This window comes from Mangifera indica, chromosome 11 (assembly GCF_011075055.1).
Source record: "Mangifera indica cultivar Alphonso chromosome 11, CATAS_Mindica_2.1, whole genome shotgun sequence".
Taxonomy (NCBI): domain Eukaryota; kingdom Viridiplantae; phylum Streptophyta; class Magnoliopsida; order Sapindales; family Anacardiaceae; genus Mangifera; species Mangifera indica.
The window spans coordinates 9,559,528-9,577,960 of NC_058147.1; the positions used below are offsets into that span (position 1 = coordinate 9,559,528).

The 18,433-nt window shown below is 30.9% G+C and overlaps 1 protein-coding gene across 1 annotated transcript; it reads right to left on the minus strand.

Annotated features, from left to right (window-relative positions):
- Window positions 1-9,728: 9,728 nt before the first annotated feature.
- On the minus strand, window positions 9,729-11,730 carry LOC123229721 (LRR receptor-like serine/threonine-protein kinase RGI1). Its single transcript, XM_044655641.1, has one exon. The coding sequence runs from the start codon at window positions 11,728-11,730 to the stop codon at window positions 9,820-9,822; it is 1,911 nt and encodes a 636-aa protein (XP_044511576.1). The 3' UTR covers window positions 9,729-9,819.
- Window positions 11,731-18,433: the final 6,703 nt, after the last annotated feature.

Below are 18,433 nucleotides of genomic sequence, written 5' to 3' on the forward strand. Positions count from 1 at the left end.
TAAGGTGAAGGTGGTAATCAAATTACCACCTATATTACCTGTCACGTCAGCATTGGTAATAGAAGATTACTGTAATCTTTTATTACTGACAAACCAAACAAGGGAATAAAAGATAGATTACCAAGGTAATCTTAAAATCCTTTAACCAAACGCACCCTTAGGGTTTTCTTTTTTTCTTCAGCTTTGTCAATGACTAGAATTTGTCAACGTCTCCATTGCTTGAGTGAAGATTGGCTTTGTCTCTCCCTCTCAGTGCTCTCTCTCCTTTTATATCAACATCTCCTTCAACCAAAGATTGTTGTAGTCATTTGTTCATTTCACATTGCCAGATCGATGCTCTCTTCATCTCAGATCTTTGTTTAACAACAAACCTAGATCAACTCTCTCTCCCCCCCTCTAGATCTTCAATTGATCGTCTACCCATTTCAGTTGCCAGATCGGTGCTCTCTTATTAGGGTTTTTAGATTTTAAGAATCATAGAACATCGTTCGATTTTGATAGAATGAAATTGAAGATAGAAAGAAAGAGAGCTAATGAACGCATGGGTGGGAAGATGAATCGACAACCCGAATTTTGGTCATTGTAGAAAGAAAAAAGAAAACCCTAAGGTGAAAAGTTAACTTTTCAAACTTTTAGGTGAGTCAAAATTATTAGTTTTTAAAATTAAAGAGAAAAAATGAGATAAAATTTTATTTTTTTTTGATATTATTGGTTAAATGATATTTTTACTTTTGAATTTAATAAATTTTATTAACTTTAATCATTGATGCGTGAGTATTTGAAACTCAACAAGTAAAATTTTAGGAATGTTCTAACCCTTAATGGGAATAAGTCTTTTAGCCTTATTTTTATAACTAAATACTTTAATTTTAAAGCAATTTTGTCTCCTATTTTTTTATTCTTAATTTACAGTTATTTTTTGCAAAAAAAAAAAACCAAAGTGCCTCCCCTTTTTCTTTAACAAATTTTGATAGCACAACGTATTATACATAAATTGGCCGAAAAACTTATTCTTGATTAAGGTTTAATTTATTAACAAAATCAAACTTTTTAATTTTAAAAAATTCAAATACTTACGTATAAACTGTTACTATTAAAAAAATTATTACTTACAAAAGTATAAATATTATTTAATTAATAATATTAAAAAATAATAAAATTTTATCATATTTTTATGCCTTAATTTTTTAAACTTTCCTTTGTTATGGTTTTATACTTTTACTGATTTAACCACCCCTTTATATTTAAGGAAATTGAATGACACTCCCCTAAATACGTTCTCTTCTAATATATGACTTTTGTGGTTGCCTTCTACAATGACTGCTTTCTCGATACTGCCGTACATTTGAAACCTAACAAGAGTAACCACTGGAAGAGCAAGTCTGTGTTCCAATACCCACCCTCACCATGGCAGTTTTAGTTACCAATACTTATTTGAATGTTTCGTTATACACAGACTTGGAAAGGATCCACATGGCCGGCCTACTCGTCGGTTTCTAGACGTCGTTTGCCAACAATACTATTTTAACTTCTATCGACCTTAATCAACCGTTTTGTATTTTTCCAAGACTTAAGCATTCCATTTCCAAGTCTAATTGCACTGTTTCACCACATCAAATTCTACTTCTGCAGTCGGCATCGCCTCTTTGACCACCCCCACAGTCGCCTGACCATCATCCTCGCATCTTTGATCATTGTCATCCACCCCATAATCGTTCCTCTGTCATAGTAATTTGTGGTTTTGCAATTGGGTTTTGTGGATTTGGTTGGTGTTTCATTTTGATTTGAATTAGGATAAAAGTTGTATTGGTTTTTGCTTGTGGTTACCAGAGATTGGTTGAATTTTGTGGGTGTTTGATTTCAGAAGTTTCAGATGTGGGTGATTGTGCTCTGAAGGTGTTTGTTAAATATCATGTGAAGATTTGCAAGCCTTGTGTTGATTTTTAGCCTGGCTGAGCAATCCAACTCCTAGCTTTGTCCTTTTGCATTGGAGTGAATTGCGGAGAAAACATTTGTTAGAAAAAGAGACTCCATTTACAGTAGTATTATTGTAATATTCTAAAAGATAAGGAGACCGTTGTAATGAGTAAAAAAATAAAACTCAAGGAGATAGTTGCAATGAAAAATTGTATATTTTTAAAATTAAATTTGGAAGAAAGATTTATTTTTTAAATTATAGGGTAAATAACATTTATACATTTATAACACACACACACACACATATATATATCTTAATCATATTAGTTAATAAGTAGATATTTAGATTTTTAAAGTTAAAGGGTATGATTTTGTCAATGGAATAAATCTTAGGTGGGAATAAGTATTTTGGCCTATATAAATTTGTCAAGAGCTATAAATAATAGGTAATATTAATTACTTTCTAAACATAATGGATTCTGGGGGAATAAATCAATATTTTAGGGATGTGCATGAGATTTTCTGAAAAAGCGAAACAAAATTCAAAGAAAGACTTGACTGACTGACTGACTGACTGATCTTTATTTTTTTAATTTGACTTTTGACCCCCTGCTTCACAAACTCACACAATCGCGCCAAATTAAATTAAATTTTCTTTTTCCATTACAAAAATAAATAACGATCCAATCTTTTTCTTGATTATAAATAATAAGCCATATTTTATTATTGGGCAAAGGACTTTCTCCCTCAAATTTTAGTTTAATGTCAAAAACATATTTATAATAATTTAAAATTTTAAATACTCATTCATGGACTAATTTTTGTAAAAACTTTTAATTACAAGTAAAAATAAAATTATCATTTTATCTTTTACATTAAAAAATATATAATTTATATCATTTTTCCCCTGTATTTTGAAAAGTGCATTTCAACCCAACCTCTTAACTTTGAAAAAAGGATATTTCACCCTCACAAACCTTTAGGTTTTCTTCTCTCTGGCAACAACAACGACGACGATCACCATTCTGCTCCCTTCTCTCTTTGCCACCACCGACGATATCCCACGATGGACGAAGAACCACCGTCTCGACAAATTGAAGATGAAACAATTTGGCTTCTCTAGCACCAGCATGACAAAGCAACACCAACTTCATTTTTGATCCATTCAGCTTTAGACGAAAATGAGTCGCATGACAAAAGCTTCATCTAGAGCTGATTCGACAAAAAAGGGGACAGATCTAAGGGAGAAGAGAGGAAAACACGATGGCAGCTTCTTCGTCTTTGATTTGTCTCGTTTCTGCTTCCTTGTCCGTCATAGGACATTGTCGACAATGGTAAAAAGAGAAAGGAGGAGAATGGTAGTCGTCGCTATCACCTTTGTCATCACTATCACTGAAGAGAAGAAAACCTAAGGGTTTGTAGGGATGAAATATCACTTTTTCAAAGTTGAGATACTAGGTTGGAATGTCACTTTCAAAATATAAAAGAAAATGATATAAATTATATATTTTTTAATATAGAAGGTAAAATGATAGTTTTATCCTTACCCATAACTAAAATTTTTAATAAAAATTTCTCTATAATTAGGTATTCAAATTTTTAAATTACTGTGAATATATTTTTAAGATTAAACTAAAACTAGGGTGGGAAACAGTCCTTTGCCCTTTATTATAATACAAAAATTTGGCACTAATCTCTAATACCATTTTTTAATCGATAATCAATAGCAATTCAGTTAGAATTTGATGAAATATAATTATTTTTATATTTTCTCTTATTACTACTCATTGGATTATATTGAATCACTAATTTGTGTTAAAAAAAATTATATAAGAATAGTTTAATTTTTTAATTCAGTTTAATACGACAATGTTTTATGTGTCAAAATATATATATATATATATATATATATATATATATATATATATATATATAAAATTAAAAATTTATTTATATTAACTATAATATTGATTATGTGAAATACAAACATCCTTATTTATAATAAAAAATTAGTCCAATAATATTTTCAGTTGGGCTCTTATTTTTTTCAGAGCTTTCCATGTGTATACGTGTATTTCTCTATTTTTAAATTACATTATTATTCTGATTTACAATTTTTATGTCGTGAATCACGAATATACTAAAAGCAAAATTTCAAATTTTAATTTGAGACACTTAGTAAAAAGATATGATTATCTAATATATTACAAAATTCGTAGTGGATATTTAGTCACGACAAAGTATAATATAAAAGAAATTTTTTTTTATAATTAAGTTGCCCTTATTGAAAAATCCAATAGCGTTAGTGTAAAACCCATTTGGAGAATAATTTCTACGGATTTATTTATACATAACTAATTTGAAGATTTGAAGAGAAAAGATGCAAATTTTCGTAATTTGAAGTTATTCAAAATCTATTACTTGCCAAAACCCATCTTCAACACTTAAAATTTAACTTATTCTCCATAATTACAATTTATAATAATAATATTTATGTGAATGAGTGATTAATATTGGTTGTTTGAACTAACTTTTATACAATTGATAATAAATTAATTATCCTAAACATCAAGTATATAAGCAAAATTATCTAAATTTTTTTCACTTAAGCGAAAATGTCTTTTTTACTTGAAATGACTGAAATGTTCTCATATATAAACTCTCTCTCTCTCTCTCTATATATATACCCCACGCATATGTTTGCTTGATCTATTGTTCCCAAAATAAAAGAATTCTCTGGGTCTTTCACGGGGTAATGAGTTTCACCAATTTTCAACTTTTTGGATGAAATTTTTGACCTTTTTCGGTGACAATAATGACAAAAAAGGTGAGTAAAAAATCTCTTATTTTACTTAAATTATTTTTATGTTTAGATTTACTGATTAGATTAAAATTTTGGGCGTTTTTAGTTTAAGATTTTCAGATTTGAACAATTAATTTTGTGATTTGACTCTTGTTTGTCTTAAATGAATTAATTTAGAGCTATTGTGTTTAAATAGATGTAAAATTGTTTGTTGTTGAAATGGTGGTTGGAAACTGAGATTTTGGTAACAGATTGTGTGATTTTGAAATCAATACTTCACCTTGGGGGAGAAACATTAAACCCAAGGAATCCTGAATTTGAGAAATATCCCTTGGGTTGAATTGAAGACATAGGGGAGGGGAGCAAATGAGATTTTCTAAACAGTAATTGCATCGGGGGGTCTAGGGGGAACCCCGGGGGAGGGGGGAAATTGCAAGTTTTAGATGTTTAGAAGGAAGAAGGAACATATAACTGTGATTAGCCCAACAGCATAAACACCAACCATGACGGCTATAAGTATCACAATTGCAACTGGAATCCTCCTCCTTTCCTTCTTTCGGGAAGCATTTGGTTCTGTTACATTTCTGAGGCCCAAATTTCCAGTGATGTTGACTGAGACATGGGGGTTAAACTTAGAAACAATTCCTGACAAGCGATTATTAGAAAGAATTAACTAACTGCACAAGGGATGACAATTGACTCTATATATATATATATATATGTGTGTGTATATCATGTGATTATATGTTACTTTATTGTTAATTTAAAATTACTCAGTCATATTATATAATACATGCATATATATACACATTTATATAAAAAAATATATACGCATAATTTTATTGTTTTATTTTATTTTTATTTTAAAATCGCACATAATGATACATATAATGATGTAAAATGAGCTAGTTGTTATGCTTAATTTCTTCAAATGCACACAATGCTTCCAAATGAAGAGCTGCAAACTGCATACACACAAATACCACACATCACTCTATAATTCAATTCTGTTCACCCCAATCATATACCCAAGGCATGAACTTCATTGTTAATGACTACAGAGGTGGCCAAATTTGAATCAAATTTTGTTTTAATGCTAGCAAGTATTAAGGCTTTTCCTCCAAATTAATCTTGCATAAGAACATGAGAACTGTCAGACTGATTTTCTTTTTCATTTTTTATTTTCCTCTTGATAACAGAAGTCACTAGGGAGGTACACTAAGAAGCAAAACCAGAGTTCAAAAATCCAACCCAATTTCAATTGAACTTCAAACTTAGATTATTTTACAGAATTCTGTTGAGGCAAAATGACAGCACTCACAGGTTTCATTAAATATCTTTGGAAGTAGTGCTCTCATTTTTATTTTAAAACTATCATCTTGTCATCAAAAGCAAAGAATCAACAGCAAGCGGAATCAAATAAAAATTTTACTTTTAGGTAACTCCAGGTGGCAGTGGCCCAGGTCGATCCTAGTGTAGCTCATCGGGCCGACATGTCCAAATGAGGTCACCACTTGGCAAGCCTTTATGTCAAGCTGCCCTGACACAAACTTAAGGTTTGGGGCACAACCCAGTGTCATGCCCCATAGACCTTTAGTAGGTTGGTCTGTGTATTTTTACAAGTCGATTTATGAATTATAATTTTTAATAATATAAATTTTTTAATGTTTTTAGGTGGTTGACCCACTGGCCTTATCTCACGGTCAAGCATGGCTTGTTAAGCCCATGGGTCTAGCACGATTGGCTTTTTTCGTGTTCAACCAATGAGGGTTGTGCCAAATTATATGGATCGGTTCACAGGTTGGCCAAATCCTTTTGACACCTCTATAAGGCACCAGCAAATTTTACTTGAGCAACATATTGTGTTATGCAGTAAAGCTTCTTAATCAAACTAGCAAAAACAATATCAAAAAAGTGATTAGAAGCTAGCCCTGTACCATGTTGCACATTAATTAAAATGCGGATAGAGGTCGTTTCATCTAAATACAATAAAAAAGACACTTCGTGATTGTTTAACTCCTTTCCATGAACAAAATAATTTTTCTTATTCAATCTCGTGTCTATATAGGATAGCTATCAATTTCTACTAAACTTGGATCATGTAACCAATGTAATTATATTATTTTCATAGAATTAAAATATAAATAAATATATAGATGCATGGTTAAAGCAATGTAGCGTATATGCATGTAACCCATACTTGTTTGTCCTATAAATAAAAGGGATTATGCAAAGGTAAAGTCGTATAGGGCCTTTTCTCAATAATTCTCTAACATTACTCATCTATATTTTATCACAGTTTTTTCAAAAAACAAAGAATATAACTGTAGACATAGGCTCCTAAATAACAAATTAAACTAAGTTAAAATTTTGTTTGTATTTAATTATTTCAATGGAGTCATTTACTCATTGATGATTCCACTCGTCATTATAAATAGTGGACATGAAATTATTAAAAATTTTCTATTGTGGCTAACATTAATTATATTTTTTATTTAATAAAATTAGATAATTGGATAGTCCAATGTCAGGATAAATTATATATTTATCTCATTGATTTTCAACGTTATGTTTCACATGATTGGAGATTATATCCGTATATCTTCTTCACCTTTACATGCTTTCACCAAAATCACTCATTCTAACCCGATGGTAAGCTCAAGAATAGAAAGAAAAAGAATTTTGTATAATGCTATCTTGATGCTTATATTCTCGCACAGTTTTGTTCATTTTCTAAGTAGCCAAACATATTTCTAGAACTAGAACTCACTAATAAAATAGAAAGTCAAGGCTCCATCCTACTCGTTGCCTAGAGCATTAAGTTGAGCGTTGTACCAGAATTAAGTTGAAATTCTGCAAATCAAACATGTCAAGATGGAATGTGTAATCCCAATACTAACAGTCATGTCAAGTCTCAATTAAATTTACATTCATATAATTGAAGCTTTCATCAAAATTTGGGTAAAAAATAATCATTTAGTCCATATTTAATCCTAAACCTTAAACTTCAATTCTAAAAACTATATTATACACAAAGATGTCAATGAGTCGGGCCCGAGACTTAAACAGTAATGGACCTTCGGGTTGGGCCAACCTATTAAAATATAAAGGCCCAAAAGCTCGGCCCATATACTAACGAGCTTTAAATGGGCCGGGCCGGGCCTTAATTTAATTCCCCTCTTGACTTATACTTGAAATTTAATATATTTAATGGCTTGGAAAAAAAATCCTATGGGTTAATGGATAACTTATGTAACTTAATAACCTTTAAGAAATCAGTTATTTTTACATAAAATATTTTACCCTGAAAAGAAAAGAAAAGAAAAACAATTTTTCAGTTGTCAAATTTTCATAAGATTTCCCATTCCTTTGTAATAATATTGAATTAGAAAGTGAGGGTTAACATAATTTCCGTTCATATAAAAAAAATATTATTATATAATTAATTATTATTATTTATTTAAATTTATTTAAATATATAAAAATATATCAATTTTATGTCAATAATATATATGTATAATTTTATTATAAAATATATCAATAAAAAAATATAATTTAAATATATGATAAAAGAACAATTTTAAGTTAAAAATAAAATAATATTTAATTATTTAATAAAATATATAAATTATATATAAAAAATAAATACAGGCCTAAAATTATATTACCAAAAGATAACTACTATCATGATCTCGCTTTTTAATGCAATTTATTTTCATTCAAATTTTTTATCAATGTATATTTTTATTTCTTCTAATTCCACTCAACATTGCAGAAGCTGGCAGAAGCAAAATTTGCTTCTGCTGCCTTGCGCCAGGGAAATTTTTTTTTTTTTTATATTATAAACAGTATTATACTGGTTGGGCCAGCTCATGGGCCTAATATTAAAGTCTAAGGCCTGGCTCGATACGCCCATGGGCCCGGCCCGATACTCTACAGTACCAGATCAGGTTTTATCGTGTCCAAACTTTTTTTCATGCTTCAGGCCGGGCCTTTATTCGATCCGATCCAATTGACGTGTCAAATTATACAACATTATATTGTTTTACAATGCAATCAAAAGAAATAATATATTGGTCCTATTAATAGGATACGACATACTGAACATAACCTCAGATCCTTACAATGAAGAAATTAAGCCTTTTATAGGTTGCTCCGTCTTGGTGGCATCAAGTGTAAGTGAGAATTTATGACCTTGTTATTATAAAACGACTCCTATTGATTTTACAATGAATAAAATTATATATAAAAATAAATTATATAAATTTTAATGTATAAATTAAATTAATAATTTGTAATTGAATGATATGATTATTTACTTTTTCTTATTTTTTAAAATCACTGATCATATGTGAACATATAAGGTTATATATAGGGCTGGATTCGAGCCGAGCCAGTTCGGGCTCGAGCTCGGCTCGGCTCGGTTCGAGCCCGAAACGAGCTGGGCTCAGCTCGGCTCGATCGAGCTCAAACCGAGCCCGAGCTGGCTCGGGTTGGCTCGGTATATTTTTTTAAAAATTTTTTTATACAAAACGACGTCGTTTTGATTTTTATATATATACAAAACGGTGTCGTTTTGATATAAAAAACGAGCCGAGCCGAGTCGTTACCGAGCCGAACTGAAAACGAGCCGAACTCGAGCCGAGCCGAATTCGGCTCGAGTCAAGCTCGAGCCGAACTCGAGCCGGCCCTCAAAAAGCCTAGCCAAGCCCGAGCTGGCTGCGAGCCGAGCTCGGCTCGGCTCGAATCCAGCCCTAGTTATATACAAAATTTTGTATAATTTATTTATACATATAATATTATTCTTTTAAAATATAGTTCAATATATATTTATATAAATAAGTAGTGTTATATACATAATTTTTACATACAAATAACGACGTATTACTATATAATTAGACAGTTAAAAATTAAAAATAAAATAATATCTAATCACATTATGACTCATCATTATTTATACACAAAGTTGTGAATAGTTTGAAAATTAAAAATAAAATGCACCCAATTATATTATAACACTTCATTATTTATACGTAAAGTTATGCACAAAAATTTTCCACATGGTTTTATTGCATGTAAACATTTATTTATGTTTTCTACTATTTTCTAATACTTCGGATGATTCGAAGGAAGAAGGAACACATAACTGTGATTAGCCCAGCGGCATAAACACCAGCCGCGACGGCCATAAGTATCACAACTGCAACTGGAATCCGCCTCTGCCTCCTTTCCATCTCTTGGGAAGCATTTGGTTCTGTTTCATATCTGAGGTCCAAATTTCCGGTAATGTTCACTGAAACACTGCAGTTGAACTTAGGAACAATTCCTGACAACTGATTATAAGAAAGAATTAACTGCACCAGGGATTGCATTTGAGTGAAAAATTCTGGAATCTCACCAGAAAAATTGTTGTGTGAGAGATCTAAAACTTTCAATGCAGTCAGGCTAGAAAGACTGTCTGGGATTGGTCCTTCAAACAGATTGCTACTCAGATTCAAACCAATCTGCAATTTCTCTGGCAACTTCAGAATTCGGCCACTTAGCTGATTTTCTCCAAGTTGGAGCTCTATCAAAGAAATCATGTTCCCAATAGAGTCAGGTATGGAACCATTGAGATGGTTGCCTTGTAAATTCAAGTTTCTAAGCTGTTGCAAGTTGGAAAAGGAAGAAGGTATCGAACCAGTAAGCGAGTTCCAGCTAATGTTTAATTGAGACAAAGTCTTTAGCTGGGAAAACTCAACAGGGATTTCTCCACCCAGGTCATTGAGCTGAAGTTTCATAACTTGAAGACGGCTGAGATTACCCAACTGCGCCGGCAATGAACCATTCAATTTATTTTGAGCCAAATTCAACAGTGCCAAATTTTGGCAATCACCCAGTTGTGGAGGTATGGTTCCAGTGAGCCTATTGTTGTCTAGCTCCAAGTAAGTTAAATTTTCAAGAGCTGCAAAATTCAAGGAAGGGATCGAACCATTGAGTGCATTGCTTCCTAATCTCAACCTAACCATGCTTGGAGAAATTTTATCAGGTATTGAACCCTCAAGTGAATTATAAGACAAATCCAGAGTCTGCAAATTCGCAGATGACAAAAGGTCTTCTGGAATTGACCCTGTCAACTTGTTGTAACTAAGATCCAAATTCTTCAAATATTTTGTGAGATCACTAGGAATTGGACCATTAAAATTGTTCTGATTGGCTGCAAAACGCGACAGGGTTGATATACTGGAAAGGGTTGTCGGAATTCCACCATTTAAGTTATTCTGCGAGAGAATAAGAACTTTCAACTGGGCAAGTCCTCCAATTCTACTAGGAATAGACCCTGAAAGACGATTAACACTAAGGTCAATCAATGTTAAATTCCCATAATCTGCAATTTCTTCAGGTAATTCCCCAGTGAAATTATTCACAGAAAGCACAAGCTGCTCTAAAGCCTTAGATTTTCCAAGGTTGCTGGGAATACTCCCTCCAAATAAATTGCGACTAACATTCAAACTTTTGAGACTAACTAATTCATCCAAGAGTAAACTGATGTTACCACCCAAAAAATTGTAAGACAAATCCAAGAACTCTAATTCAACAAAACCAATAAAACTAACCAAAGGACCCTTCAATCCATTCCTACTAAAATTCAACAACTTGAGCCCACCAATTTTCCCACAATATCTGATGAACTCAGAGGGAATTGAGCTCAATTGATTCTCAGAGACATCAAGCGATTGCAAAGAAGTAATATTACAAACTACAGACAAAAATTCAGAGCTAGAGAGACCAAACCCAGATAAAGAAAGCTCAGTAATCAAGGAACCAGCACTACAAGTAACTCCCTTCCAGGAACAAGGGTTGGACTGCTTTGTAGCATCCCATCCGACGGCTGAACTGTTGAAAAGCTGAGAAAGTTTGGTCATGGTGGCGATTTGGTCTGTAGAAGGTTGAGAAAAGGCCAAAGGATAGAGTAAAAACAAAAATGAAAGGAGGAAAGAGGAGAAACAGCCTTGAAGACGGAGGATCATTTGGGTTTGGAGACGTAAATGAGAAATTGAGGAAGTTAGCTAAGTTTTTCAAGCAGGCGGGGAACAAGGAAATAGATGATGGTTGGAATTCACGAAGAAGGGAAGTTTTACGAGGAAATGTAGTGTTATAAATTCAAATAAATATATAATTTTGTTTATTATTATATCATATTAATGATTCAAAGTAATATATAATTCAAAGTAAAAATGTTATGGACGTGTTCTTGGGAGTGCTGACTAAGACTTTGATCATTTTCCATGGGATTATTTCCATTACACTCTGGAGATAGATCTATTAATTTGCACCACAACTTTTAGAATGACTTAAAAGAAACCCTTTGTCGAACCAAATCTAAAATTAATAGTTAGTGTTAGTGACTTGAGTTAATTTAATGTGATAACCAATTTTGATGCCTTTTGTTTTAAGGGTAGATTGATAATTTTATAGGAGTATTTTTTGGCCAAAAGACTTATTCCCACCTAAGGTTTAGTCTATTATCAAATTTTTACTTGCTAAATTTCAAAAACTTAAATGTCTATATATCAACTGTAAAAGTTAATAAAATACATTAAATCTAATAATAAAAATGTTATTTGACTAGTTATATTAAAATAAATAAAATTTTATTTCATATTTTTCATCTTAATTTAAAAAACTAATATTTTTTCCCACTAAAAGTTTTGAAACTTACATATTCTCTCTTAGGGTTTTCTTTTTTGCTTCAGCTTTGTCAGTGACTAGAATTTGTCAGCATCTCCATTGCTTGAGTGAAGATTGGCTTCGTCTCTCCCTCTCAATGCTCTATCTCTTTTTATATCAACATCTCCTTCAACCAAAGATTGTTGCAGTCATCCGTTCATTTCGCATTGTCAGATTGATGCTCTCTTCATCCCAGATCTTTGGTTAATAGTAAACCTAGGTCAACTCTCTCTCCCCCTTTAGTTCTTCAATTGATTGTCTACCCATTTCATGTTGCCAGATCGGTGCTCTCTTATTAGGGTTTTCATATGTTAAGAATCATAAAACATCGTTCGATTTTGACCGAATGAAATTGAAGATAGAAAGAAAGAGAGCTAATGAACGCATGGGTGGGAAGATGAATCAACAACCCAAATTTCAGTCGTTGAAGAAAGAAAAAAGAAAACCCTAAGGGAAAAAGTTAACTTTCCAAATTTTTGGGTGAAAGAAAATTATTAATTTTTTAAATTAAAGAGAGAAAATGAGATAAAATTTTATTTTTTTGATATTATTGGTTAAATGATATTTTTACTTTTGGATTTAATAAATTTTGTTAACTTTAATCATTGATGTATAAGTATTTGAAACTCAATAGATAAAATTTTAGGAATGTTCTAAACCTTAGATGGGAATAAGTCTTTTAGCCTTATTTTTATAACTAAATACTTTAATTTTAAAGTAGTTTTGTCTCCTATTTTTTTATTCTTAATTTACAGTTAATTTTTGAAAAAAAAAAAAACCAAAGTGCCTCCCCTTTTTCTTTAACAAATTTTGATAGCACAACGTATAATATATAAATTGGCCAAAAAACTTATTCTTGATTAAGGTTTAATATATTTACAAAGTCAAACCAATTAATTCAACTACTTACATATATATAAACTACTACTGTTAAAAAAAATTATTACTTACAAAAGTATAAATATTATTTAATTAATAATATTAAAAAATAATAAAATTTAATCATATTTTTATGTCTTAATTTTTAAAACTTTCTTTGTTATGGTTTTATACTTTTACTGATTTAACCACCCCTTTATATTTAAGAGAATTGTAATGACACTTCCCTAAATACGTTCTCTTCTAATATATGACTTTTGTGGTTGCCTTCTACAATGACTGCTTTCTAGATACTGTCGTACATTTGAAACCTAACAAGAGTAACCACTGGAAGAGCAAGTATGTGTTCCAATACCCACCCTCACCATGGCAGTTTTAGTTACCAATACTTATTTGAATGTTTCGTTATACACAGACTTGGAAAGGATCCACCTGGCCGGCCTACTCGTCGGTTTCTAGACGTCGTTTGCCAACAATACTACTTTAATTTCTATCGACCTTAATCAACCGTTTTTATTTTTCCAAGACTTAAGCATTCTATTTCCAAGTCTAATTGCACTGTTTCACCACATCAAATTCTACTTCTGTAGTCAGCATCGCCTCCTTGACCACCCCCACAGTCGCCTGACCATCATCCTTGCATCTTTGATCATTGTCATCCACCCCATAATCGTTCCTCTGTCATAGTAATTTGTGGTTTTGCAATTGGGTTTTGTGGATTTGGTTGGTGTTTCATTTTGATTTGAATTAGGATAAAAGTTGTATTGGTTTTTGCTTGTGGTTACCAGAGATTGCTTGAATTTTGTGGGTGTTTGATTTCAGAAGTTTCAGATGTGGGTGATTGTGCTGTGAAGGTGTTTGTTAAATATCATGTGAAGATTTGCAAGCCTTGTGTTGATTTTTAGCCTGGCTGAGCAATCCAACTCCCAGCTTTGTCCTTTTGCTTTGGAGTGAATTGCGGAGAAAACATTTGTTAGAAAAAGAGACTGCATTTACAGTAGTATTAATGTAATATTCTAAAAGATAAGGAGACCGTTGTAATGAGTAAAAAAATAAAACCCAAGGAGATAGTTGCAATGAAAAATTGTATATTTTTAAAACTAAATTTGGAAGAAAGATTTATTTTTTAAATTATAGGGTAAATAACATTTATTATACATTTATAACACACACACACACATACACACACATATATATATTTTAATCATATTAGTTAATAAGTAGATATTTAGATTTTTAAAGTTAAAGGGTATGATTTTGTCAATGGAATAAATCTTAGGTGGGAATAAGTATTTTGGCCTATATAAATTTGTCAAGAGCTATAAATAATAGGTAATATTAATTACTTTCTAAACATAATGGATTCTGGGGAAATAAATCAATATTTTAGGGATGTGCATGAGAGTTTCCGAAAAAGCGAAACAAAATTCTAAGAAAGACTTGACTGACAATAATTCCCTTTATTTTTTTTATTTGACTTTTGACCCCCTGCCTCACAAACTCACACAATCGCGCCAAATTAAATTAAATTTTCTTTTTCCATACAAAAATAAATAACGATCCAATCTTTTTCTTGATTATAAATAATAAGCCATATTTTATTATTGGGCAAAGGACTTTCTCCCTCAAATTTTAGTTTAATTTCAAAAACATATTTATAATAATTCAAAATTTTAAATACTCATTCATGGACTAATTTTTGTAAAAACTTTTAGTTACAAGTAAAAGTAAAATTATCATTTTATCTTTTACATTAAAAAATATATAATTTATATCATTTGCCCCCTGTATTTTGAAAAGTGCATTTCAACCCAACCTCTTAACTTTGAAAAAAGGATATTTCACCCTCACAAACCTTTAGGTTTTCTTCTCTCTGGCAACAACAACAACGGCGATCACCATTCTCCTCCCTTCTCTCTTTGCCACCACCGACGACATCCCACGATGGACGAAGAACCACCGTCTCGACAAATTGAAGATGAAACAATTTGGTTTCTCTAGCACCAGCATGACAAAGCAACACCAACTTTTTTTTTGATCCATTCAGCTTTAGACGAAAAAGAGTTGCATGACAGAAGCTTCATCTAGAGCTGATTTGACAAAAAAGGGGACAGATCTAAGGGAGAAGAGAGGAAAACACGATGGTAGCTTCTTCGTCTTTGATTTGTCTCATTGCTGCTTCCTTGTCCGTCATAGGACATCGTCGATAGTGGTAAAAAGAGAAAGGAGGAGAATGGTAGCCGTCGCTATCACCTTTGTCATCACTGTCACCAAAGAGAAGAAAACCTAAGGGTTTGTAGGGGTGAGATATCACTTTTTCAAAGTTGAGATACTAGGTTGAAATGTCACTTTTCAAAATATAGAAGAAAATGATATAAATTATATATTTTTTAATATTAAAGGTAAAATGATAGTTTTACCTTTACTCATAACTAAAATTTTTAATAAAAATTTCTCTATAATTAGGTATTCAAAATTTTAAATTACTGTGAATATATTTTTAAGATTAAACTAAAACTAGGGTGGGAAACAATCCTTTGCCCTTTATTATAATACAAAAATTTGGCACTAATCTCTAATACCATTTTTTAATCGATAATCAATAGCAATTCAGTTAGAATTTGATGAAATATAATTATTTTTATATTTTCACTTATTACTACTCATTGGATTATATTGAATCACTAATTTGTGTTAAAAAAAATTATATAAGAATAGTTTAATTTTTTAGTTTAGTTTAATACGACAATGTTTTATGTGCCAAAATAACATATATATATATATATATAAATAAAAAATTCATTTATATTAACTATAATATTGATTATGTGTAATACAAACATCCTTATTTATAATCAAATATTAGTCCAATAATATTTTCAGTTGGGCTCTTATTTTTTTCAGAGTTTTCCATGTATCTACCTGTATTTCTCTATTTTTAAATTTCATTATTCTCCTGATTTACAATTTTTATGTCGTGAATCACGAATATACTAAAAGCAAAAAATCAAATTAAAATTTTGAGACACTTAGTAAAAAGATATAATTATATAATATATTACAAAATTCGTAGTGGATATTTAGTCACGACAAAGTATAATATAAAAGAATTTTTTTTTTTTAATTAAGTTGCCTTTATTGAAAAATCCAATAGCGTTAGTGTAAAACCATTTGGAGAATAATTTCTACGGATTTATTTATCAATAAAACTATGTGTACCCATTTTGGATACACAAATATATACACATTTATATGTGTCATCATGTGATTGAATGATTTTGAATTAAGACTAAAACAATAACCAATCATATGATGACACATATGAGTGTGTATACATTTGTGTACCCAAAGTGGGTACACATAGTATTGCTCTTTATTTATACATAACTAATTTGAAGATTTGAAGAGAAAGATGCAAATTTTCGTAATTTGAAGTTATTCAAAATCTATTACTTGCCAAAACCCATCTTCAACACTTAAAATTTAACTTATTCTCCATAATTACAATTTATAATAATAATAATATTTATGTGAATGAGTGATTAATATTGGTTGTTTGAACTAACTTTTATACAATTGATAATAAATTAATTATCCTAAACATCAAGTATTTAAGCAAAATTATCTAAATTTTTTTCACTTAAGCGAAAATGTCTTTTTGACTTGAAATAACCGAAATGCTCTCATATATATATATACCCCACGCATATATTTGTTTGATCCACTGTTCCCAAAATAAAAGAATTCCTTGGGTCTTCCACAAAGTAATGAGTTTCACGGATTTTCAACTTTTTGGATAGAATTTTTTACCTTTGTCAATAACAAAAAAGGTTTATAAAAAATCTCTTATTTTATTTGAATCATTTTTATGTTTAAATTTTACCAATTAGATTAAAATTTTGGGCTTTTTTAATTTAGGATTTTCATATTTGAACAATTGATTTTGTGATTTGACTCTTGTTTGTTTTAGATGAATTAGTTTAGAGCTATTGTGTTTAAGTAGATGTAGAATTGTTTGTTATTGAAATGGTGGTTGGAAACTGAGATTTTGGTAAAAAATTGTGTGATTTTGAAATCGATACTTCACCTTGGGGGAGAAACATTAAACCCGAGGAATCCTGAGTTTGAGAAATATCCCCTGGGTTGAATTGAAGACACAGGGGAGGGGAGCAAATGAGATTTTCTAAATAGTAATTGTATCGGGGGGTCTAGGGGGAACCCCGGGGGAGGGGGAGAAATTGCAAGTTTTAGATGATTAGAAGGAAGTAGGAGCATATAACTATGATTAGCCCAGCAGCATAAACACCAACCACGACGGCCATAAGTATCACAACTGCAACTAGAATCCTCCTCCTTTCCTTCTTTCGGGAAGCATTTGGTTCTGTTACATTTCTGAGGCCCAAATTTCCAGTGATGTTAACTGAGACATGGAGGTTAAACTTAGGAACAATTCCTAGCAAGCGATTATTAGAAAGAATTAACTAACTGCATCAGGGATGACAATTGATTTTATATATATGTGTGTGTGTGTGTGTGTGTGTGTGTGTATCATGTGATTAGATGTTACTTTATTGTTAATTTAAAATTACTCAGTCATATTATATAATACATGCACATATATACACATTTATATAAAAATATATATACGCATAATTTTATTGTTTTATTTTATTTTTATTTTAAAATCGCACATAATGATACATATAATGATGTTGTTGAAGATTATCTAAACCTTTTGTTCAAAAATAAATATATATAAATAAATTAAAAGTGGAGTTACGTTGAAAACAGTTGGAAAAAACTGCTAGTAGTTTATATGTGTTTAGATTAAGACATGTAGTTAAAAAAAACTCCCTGCTGGTTTGTAAGTTATCTAAAAACTACTTTGTAACTGACTTGTCTATATAAAGACAAGCATATAAGCATTAGTGTTGTATGAGTAATATACTGAAAGATTATTTTTTAAGTCTGAAAAATAATTTGTTTCATTTCTTTCAAGTCTAACAATTGGTATCAGAGCATTAAGTGTTCTTAGTGGATCTGTGTGTGAAAATTGCTTGAAAGAGTGTGAGTTACTTTGAGGGATAAACACTGTGAGATTTACAAAATAAAAGGTGAACAAAA

Excerpts from the sequence above, each read along its gene's own strand:
- LOC123229721 (XM_044655641.1), bottom strand. The coding sequence starts at position 11,730 with ATGATCCTCCGTCTTCAAGGCTGTTTCTCCTCTTTCCTCCTTTCATTT.